Source organism: Suricata suricatta, chromosome 10 (genome assembly GCF_006229205.1).
Source record: "Suricata suricatta isolate VVHF042 chromosome 10, meerkat_22Aug2017_6uvM2_HiC, whole genome shotgun sequence".
In the NCBI taxonomy this organism is placed as follows: domain Eukaryota; kingdom Metazoa; phylum Chordata; class Mammalia; order Carnivora; family Herpestidae; genus Suricata; species Suricata suricatta.
Window position 1 is genome coordinate 18,714,863 of NC_043709.1, and position 8,854 is coordinate 18,723,716.

At 35.4% G+C, this 8,854-nt stretch overlaps 1 protein-coding gene across 1 annotated transcript in view; it reads left to right on the forward strand.

Moving 5' to 3' along the window:
* The window catches only part of NUP37 (nucleoporin 37), a 40,145-nt gene that overhangs the window by 7,802 nt on the left and 23,489 nt on the right, over positions 1 to 8,854 (forward strand). The window contains exons 3-5 of the mRNA XM_029955788.1: positions 2,533 to 2,657; positions 6,316 to 6,388; positions 8,278 to 8,372. Coding sequence (XP_029811648.1) covers positions 2,533 to 2,657; positions 6,316 to 6,388; positions 8,278 to 8,372 — 293 coding nt within the window. The remainder of the gene's footprint in view (positions 1 to 2,532; positions 2,658 to 6,315; positions 6,389 to 8,277; positions 8,373 to 8,854) is intronic.

Genomic DNA, 8,854 nt, shown 5'->3' on the forward strand with positions numbered 1-8,854 from the left:
TTATCGAAAAATGTGGGTTTAGAGTCATTGTGTTCTCCCTAGGATTCATGCTTATAGTGGTGTCTTTGGCACCTTGCATTCTTTGCGATCTTTCCCTCATAGAGTCCCTCTTAGGATTTCCTGTAGCGCTGGTTTGGTGGTCATGAATAATTTCTAATATTTTAGGTTTTTCCAGCCATTTAAGGTGTCTGTTGCAAATTACTCTTTGTTGTTTACAACTCCTTAAAAATCTAAAAATGGTTCTCAGCTCATGGGCCAACCAAACCAAGCCATGGGTCAAATTTTGCCCAGCCTTGGTTGCCACCCTTTGCTTTAGGAGATCTTTTAGTGAGAGTTTATTGATGCTAAGTCTTGGTTTTTGTTTTTCTGAAAATATCTTTAGTAAAGCTTCATTCTTAAAATGAAGTATAGTTCTAGAGTTTTTTCTATCATCATTTTGAAGATCTTATTCTACTAGTATCTTTGTGCATTTGTTATTTCTGCTGAGAAGTCTATGGTTGCCCTTTTATAGGAAATCTCTTGTGTAGGAAACCTGTCTTCTGGCTGCTATTGCTGATACTTCCCCTCACCCCTGCCCCCTGGCACACACCTGGCCTTCTCCCTCCTCACTACTCTCTCCCTCAGTATGTATATACACAAATATATATCAGAGTTTGCGTGTATATTCTGAAGCTTCACTAATGTTGTATCTGCCTGCAGATATTTTTATTTAAGCTACCTTTATTATTCTTTCTAAATGTGCATATTGGTGCCCGTCATCAAGTATGGAGAATCCTTTGTCATTATCTCTTCAAATAATGCCTCTTCCTTCATTCCCTCTATTCATTCTACAACCCCAGTTAGATATGTGGTAGAACTTTTCATTGAATCCCTCTTCTCTTCTCTTTACTTTGCTCCATTCTGAGTAATTTTTTTCAAATCTTTCAACTGCATTGGGTTTTGTTTTTTTTTTCCTTTTTGGTATTTTCATCTAAAAGTTTTGTTTGTTCTTTTTAATATCTGTCTAATCATTTTTGGTACTCTTATTGCTTACTCATACTTGTGTTTGTGATACTTTCTTTCCCCCACATATATGAGTGCATGTATGTAAGATCATATTTGATTGAACTATGTCTGTGGGAACTTTTTGAGACCAGGATAAAGACAGTTCATCCAAAGAGAATGTGCCTTTTTGTGTCAAGTGCTTGGGGCCACTACCAACATATGACGATTTTAAAATGTCATTTTCTGAAGCATATAGTTAGTGTGAATTCGGGCCCCAAACTCATGTGAGGACCAGTTTATGGTTGAGATTTTCTTGTAAGTGGCATTTCTCTTTCTTAGCCTTCACCCATGGTAGATATTTTGCATAGTATTAATTATTGGGTTTTATTCCTACTTCCCCTTTAGAAGTCCTGCATCTATCCGAAAGTCTCTAATCATCCTTTCTTGTGCAGGCACTACGCTTTGTCTTTTTGCCCTGTAAACTGAAGCCATTAGTTATTGGATGTGAGCAGAAGTACTTAAGATAGCTTCATGCCTAAGTGCTCAGTTGCCTCCCTGGATTGGGTTTTACATTATTTTTGTAATGGGAAAGCTTTTCAGGTGAAAAAGTCCATATTGCCAGACCTAGATGACTTGGTTTTTCAGAATTCATTTTTCTTCCTCATCTTCCCATGATGATAAACTGGAATCATTTTACTAGTACTGAGCAGGTAAATAAGCTGACTTAAATTAAACATCTGACCTAGAATCCAATACCCAAAAGACTAAACTAACCAGATTGTATCAACATATTCACTATTCATAGACTGCAGTAGTATTAGATGAACAATTTATAACATCTTACACATGTAGAGTGCCATATGTAATACTATGTGAAAGTTATTGATACTCATTGTAAAGACTGAGGCAGTATCTTGTACATAATCAAAACTTTATGTTTGGTATCTATTTTTTAATTTTGTCAGTTGATTATGTATGATGATTCATTTACCTAGAAGATTTTGATTCTTAGAGCATTCCATTTTCATTGCATTTACTGTGAAATATGTTTACTATTAGGAATAAAATGTCTTGGGACACCTGGGTGGCTCAGTCGGTTAAGCATATGACTTTAGCTCAGGTCATAATCTCATGGTTCATGAGTTTGAGCCCCACATTGGGCTCTGTGCTGACAGCTCAGAGCCTGGAGCCTGCTTCAGATTCTGTGTCTCCCTCTCTCTCTTGCCCTGCCCAGTTCACACACTGTTTCTCTCTGTCTCTCAAAAATAGATAAATGTTAAAAAAATGTTTTTTAATGTCTTCTAAGCAAGATCAAGTGTAACATGTTTACTGTCTGGTTTAGTTGCCCTAGAGAGTTATACTGTGAGGCTTAGAAAGTTTTAGCGATTTTTGTCACTGTTGTTCAGTAAACCACTTAAATCTCAGTATCTAATCTGTTTTTGAACTTACAAAAGAATATGTATGGCCTCCTGATAAATTCATTATAATGAAATCAAAGTGTTAACAGTGTTCTCATAACTTACTAAAACATTTACTATGTATGTTTAGGAGGAAGAAGCAGACATTGCTGGAATTCAGTATAAAACACTACGAACACTTCAGCACGGAGTCAGGGTCGATGGCATAGCTTGGAGCCCAGAAACTAGACTTGATTCATTGCCTCCAGTAATCAAGTAAGTTTAAAACAGTTTAAATCCAGTATTTATTACTGTCCTTTGTTTTAAGTGATCTGAAGCGTTTGATCATAAGGATATTTTTCCTCCATTTCCTTTTTCCCCTTTTTTTAGACATTAGCTATTTTAACATTGTCCGTTTTGTAATTCAGGCTTATTATCTGAGTACGTGATTTAAATATGCAACATGGTAGTGGTGCCTTGAGTATATGTTTGGGCCCATCTACATAAATTTTTAAATGAGCTTCACCTAAATTATTTGAGCTCTTCACAGATTCTTCACTGAGTTCACTACTTACTGAAAGTACAACTCTGTTGAAATAAGTAAATGTGGTTGAGTCATTAATCAAATTTATTGCTGCACAGATAGGCCAATGTCACATGTACATGTTTAACAGTATTTAGAACTGCAGTTCTAATAGTTGAGCTTCAGTTTTTATGAAAACATTCGAAAAGAACAATTGCTTTTCAGAAAAATCTTGACACTACCTGCTGACACCTTCTTCACAAAGGCAATAATAATTTGTCAGGTTATTTAATGCTTATTACAGAACACTGACTTTGCTTCCACAGATTTCAAATCTAAAAGATATGTCTTCTTTTAGTAAACAGCTTAGCAGCCATAACTTAGCTCTTACTGAGCTAACCTAATTTTTTTAATTAAAGGATAATTTAAATACAGTGAAATTCTCTATTTCTGAGGGTTCCATGTGATCAGTGTTGACATGCTTCCACTTGAGAACCCACATGCTGGTAATACATAGCATTTGCATCACTTCAAAAAGTTCTTTGTACTTCTTCCCAGTCAATCCATGTACCCTGTCCTCTGCCAAAGCAACCATTGATCTAACTTTCAGAAATTAGTTTTGCCTATTCTAGAACTTCATATAAATGAAATTATATAGAATGCATTTTTTGTGTCTAGTGTGATGTTTTCGAGATGTATCTATGTTAGGAGTACCAGTGGTTTTCTTTTTATTTTATTACTTTGTAATGTAGTCCCTTACACTGTATAAATACCACTATTTGTTTGTAACATTCTTCTGTAAATAGACACCAGGGCAGTATTCAGTTTTTAGCTATTATAACTAAAATTGCTATGAGCATCCCTCTATATAGCTTTTAGTAGATACATGGTTTTATTTCTCTTAGGAGTGGAATTGTTCCGACTCCTAAGAGAATCAGAGGGTAGATGTATGTTACCGTTTTTAAAAAAGTACCAGTCTCCATAGTGGTTCTACCATTTTATATGCCCACCAATAATCTAAAGGTATTCAACTTCCTCTACCAACTCTTCAACGTTTAATTCTTATCAGTCTTTAATTGCTCAGCACCTCAGTGACATTTCCCTGATGACTCACCATGTTGGGCGCCTTTTTGTATGCATTCTGTTTCCTAACCAAACAATGCTTGCCTGCAACAAAGATGTTCTGTGTTCTTCTAGAAGCTTTAAAGGTTTTAGCTAACTGAATTTTAAATAATCCGCCCAGCAGCGTTTGTTAACATACATAGGTCATTGTCAGTAGCCACTTTGCTGTTCATTTCCTTTCATGTTAAAAGGAAGTGTTCATAGAATCTGAAGCTAAACAAGAGTCAGGCAGTCCCCTTGCATTCGCTAGCACATTTTTAAAGCTGTAGAAACTGTCTTCTTCCCATGCTTCTGCTTGGTGCCTGTTTTCCTGTCCTCCTTTTGATGGATGTGCTATATTGTTTCTTTTTTGTTGCTTTTTGTTAAGCAGCATCAAATTTTGGGAGAACTCTACAAATATGTATAATGAAATTCAGCACATTAACCAGCCATTAATTTTTTTTTATGTTTAGTTAGTTTTGAGAGAGAGAGATAGCATGAACAGTGGAGGGGCAGAGAATCCAAAGCAGGCTCCAGGCTCTGAGCTGTCAGCACAGAGCCTGACTCGGGGCTCGAACTCATGGACTGAGATCGTGACCTGAGCCAAAGTCAGACGCTTAACTGACTGAGCCACTCAAATGCCTTACCAGCCATTAATTTTAAAGACAGTATTTTTAGAGCAAGCTAGCAGCAAAATTTTCTTAAATAAATTATTTATTTTTATTATAAAAATATTACACATTTACTGTGTCAAATTTGGAATATACAAAAACATTTTTAAAGGCCATGTACATACCTAGTAACCTATTTTTTCTTAAATAGTTTTGCACAATTGTGATTAAACTGTATTTGTAAGTTTTTATATTTCTCACCTTATTTTTTTATACTTATAATCCAAAGTAAACACCTTTTTTTTCATGACTGAAGAGTGGTCTATCAAAATGACTGAGGAACATAACTTTGTGTCTGTCTTACTGTCATTGACTTACAGTTAGAAAGAAACCATTCCTTTAAACAGTTAGTTGCCTTCAGTACTTTCTCTCTCTGTCTCTCTGTCTCTCTCTCTGTTCATCCCCACTTGCTTTCCTTTCACATTTGCTGGAGAGTAACTCTTAACCTTATCTCTGTTCTCTGAGTCTTTATGGTTTAACTAAAGGATGATGTAAATATGTATAAACGTAAAGCAGCAAAGTTTGGAGAAAAGTAGAACAACACAAGATTTGCCAAAACTTTGCTTTTGTATGTGTGTGGTTTTTAAATTTTATTTAATTAATTAATTTTTTGTTTGTTTAAGAGCTCGCATGTGCCAGTCGGGAGAGGGGCAGAGGGAGAATGAGAGGGGATCTCAAGCAGGCTTCATGCAGGGCATGGAGCCCAGGGCTCCGGCTTGGTTCCACAGCCCTGGGGTCATGACCCAAGCTAGGATCAAGAGTCAGATGCTCAGCTGATGGAGCCACCCAGGCGCCCCTCTTTTAATCTTAATGAGAGTCTTTCATTAATTCTTTTTTAAGTAAATAATCTTTGATCCCTGTAAGGCCTTTATTTTCTGATGTTCTTACTGAACTTGACCTTACTCTTTTACTAATAATTTTATAAACTCTTTTACTTGGGATATTTCTTTTAAAAACCTTCTAATATAGCCTTTTTCTATTTTAGAAATGATATTTTGGTGAGAGATTTTTAAATGATTTCTTATGACATCACTATGAGGAATTCTACTTTAGGAGACCCTTATATTAGTAAAGTTGTTGTAATGAGTCTGCTCTAGAGTTTCCTCTGAGTGGGCAAATATGAATACCCAGAACAATAATGGGGCAAATTCAAAGAAGAATTAGATACTATAAGCTTGTGTTTTTCTTCTTATTTTTAAATTTTATGTTATGAAATATACATGCCCAAAAGTGTAAAAGGAAAAAAAATACATATGCAGTTTAACCTGAGTATTGTTAAAACAAACACCCGTGTCGTGATCACCAAGGGCAAGAAATAGAAAATATTGTCAGTCCCCAAGGTCTCTGCCTGCCCCTCCCCAATTAACCTCCCTTCCCCTTAAAGGTAATTATTCTCATGATTATTATGGCAATCATTTATCTTCTTGCTTTTTTTCCCTGTAGTTTTATCAGCTGTGTACACATCTCTAAAACAATATAGTTTTTTTTTCCTATCTAAGAACTTTCATACAAATGAAATAATAATATCCTTCTTTTACCCTGCTTTGTTCACTTGACATTATATGTGTGAGATTCGTCCTTATTTCTACTTATAGCTTTAATTATTGATTTGTGTTGGTTTTTGTTTTTTTACTTCCAGATTTTGTACTTCAGCTGCTGATATGAAAATAAGGATATTTACTTCAGATCTTCAAGATAAAAATGAATATAAGGTATGTTGACAAGTATAATTCATAACTCTTTATATTAAAACATTTTTTATTTTTGCTTTTTTAATTGAATTTATCTCAATTTAAAATGACACTTAATGGTCATCTTACTCTATTTTACTCTATTTTAGGCTATAGTAAGGACTATAGGTTATAAATCTGATAGCATTTATTAAAATAATACATAGGCACAGCGAATGAATGAAAATTAGAAATTCACATTTGGGTATAGTAGGAGTATAATAGACATGAACACACATAGAGTTGAGAGTCAGACTTGAAGAGAACCAGCAATCAGCACAGCATAGGGTAAGGTGAGATTACAAGGTACTTAAGAGCACAGATACAGGAACCAGACTACCAGGGTTTGAAGCCCACTTCTGCCACTTTAGTAACAGTGTCACTGGTCAGGTTCCCAATTTCTTTGTGCTCAGTTCCTTATCTGTAAAACTGGATAATGATATCATCTGCCTCACAGGACTGTTAGCATTGACTGAACTGATTCATATAAAGCATTTAGAACAATGCTTTGTGCACAGTAAGCCCTATATGTATGTTTTCTATTAGTGTTATGAATAACCATGTAAAATAAGACAAATACCGTATGATCTCAGTTATATGTGGTGGAATTTTAAAAAGCCAAATTCATAGAAACACCATATAATTGTGGTTGCTGGGGGATGGAGGAAATGGAGGGATGTTGGTCAAAGGGTACAAACTTCCAGTTATAAGATAAATAAGTTCTTGGGATCTAACATATAGCATAATGAGTATTATAAATAGTATGTGTTACATACTTGTAAGTTGCTAAGAGAGTAGATTTTAGGGGCACCTGGGTGGCTCAGTCAGTTAAGTGTCCAACTTTGGCTCAGATCATGATCTTCTCATGGTTCATCAGTTCGAGCCCTGCGTCAGGCTCTGTACAGACAGCTCAGAGCCTAGAGCCTACTTCGGGTTCTGTGTCTCCTGCTCTCTTTGCCCTTCCCTGCTCGTGCTCCATCTCTCTCACTCAGAAAAAAAAAAAAAAAAAAAAAAAGATAGGCAAACATTTAAAAACAAAAATTAAAAAAAAAAAAAGAAAGTAGATCTTAAATGTTCTTGCCACAAAACAAAAATGGATTTTGGGGGGCACCAGGTGGCTCAGTCGGTTGAGTGTCCAGCTTCGGCTCAAGTCATGATCTCACGATTCGTGGGTTTGAGCCCTGCGTCGAGCTCTGTGCTGACAGCTAGCTCAGAGCCTGGAGCCTGTTTCAGATTCTGTGTCTCCCTCTCTCTCTGACCTTCCCCTGCTCCAGCTGTCTCTCTCTGTCTCTCAAAAATAAATAAAAAGCATTAAAAAAAATTTTTTTTAAATGGGTTTCTGGGTTGTTGTGATTATGGGCTTCTAATACTAACTGTCCCCAGTGATGGCAGTCGCACTGAGGAAGTTTATGAATAAAAACCTTAGAAGGTGAAATCCATATGTGTTTATTAGATAGCATGCAGAGCAGTAGGTGTGAGTTAAAAAGTCAAGGTGGACTCTATATCAGTGCGCCTACAAAGTTCTTCTAGCTTTAATTTTTGCTTAAGCTTTATGTAATAAGAGGAGGTAATATGAGGACAGGTACAGTAAAAAAAAAAAAAAGTGTGTCTGTGTTTTTGTAAGAAATGCATACTAGAAAAGAAAGATCAAGCTAATAGCTGTGTGTTGAATGATTAGCTTCTTTCCAAGATAAACCTTCCAGAAAAGTGGGTGTATAAGTCATGCTTTAAAAATAGCAAATTGCTTAAGAAATATTTATAGAAAAGAGAAGTATACAGTAAAAGCTTTTAAGGCAGTGAAGTAAAAATATTAGGTAGAAGTATTGTAGGTTATTTTTCTGTGTACTTACTAACTTTTCCCCTTTTGTCAGGTTTTAGAGGGCCATTCAGATTTCATTAATGGTTTGGTGTTTGAGCCCAAAGAGGGTCAAGAACTTGCAAGTGTGAGTGATGATCATACCTGCAGGTATGTTGCTTATGTTAAAACCATGTTTTTCAATTTCATTTTATTTTTTTAATAGTTTATTGTCAAATTGAGTTTTTTTTAATATAACACAATTTATTTTTTAACATATGCAGTTATTTTCCATCATTTACAATACAGTAGTTACAATGACACTCCAAACAGAAAAGCAAAGTAAAAAATCAAAACACCAACTTCTGTTTCATGTAATTAGACTTATACAGAAATTAGAAGGTTAAGTAACAACTAGTTAATCACCTAATTTCACAGCTATCTGAAGTGACAGTCGTTATATAGCAGCTTATCTATGATACATTCAAGATAAATGATACAATATATTACTTGTTCATAAGCTACAACACAGCCTGCTTAATACCTTTCCTTAAATTCCACCTCTATACTACAATATGCTTGAGGTCCATGCAAAAAAGTAGCTACCTTTTATGTAGGAAATGGATGATTAAGTCTTTGGTGTTGTAAAAGCA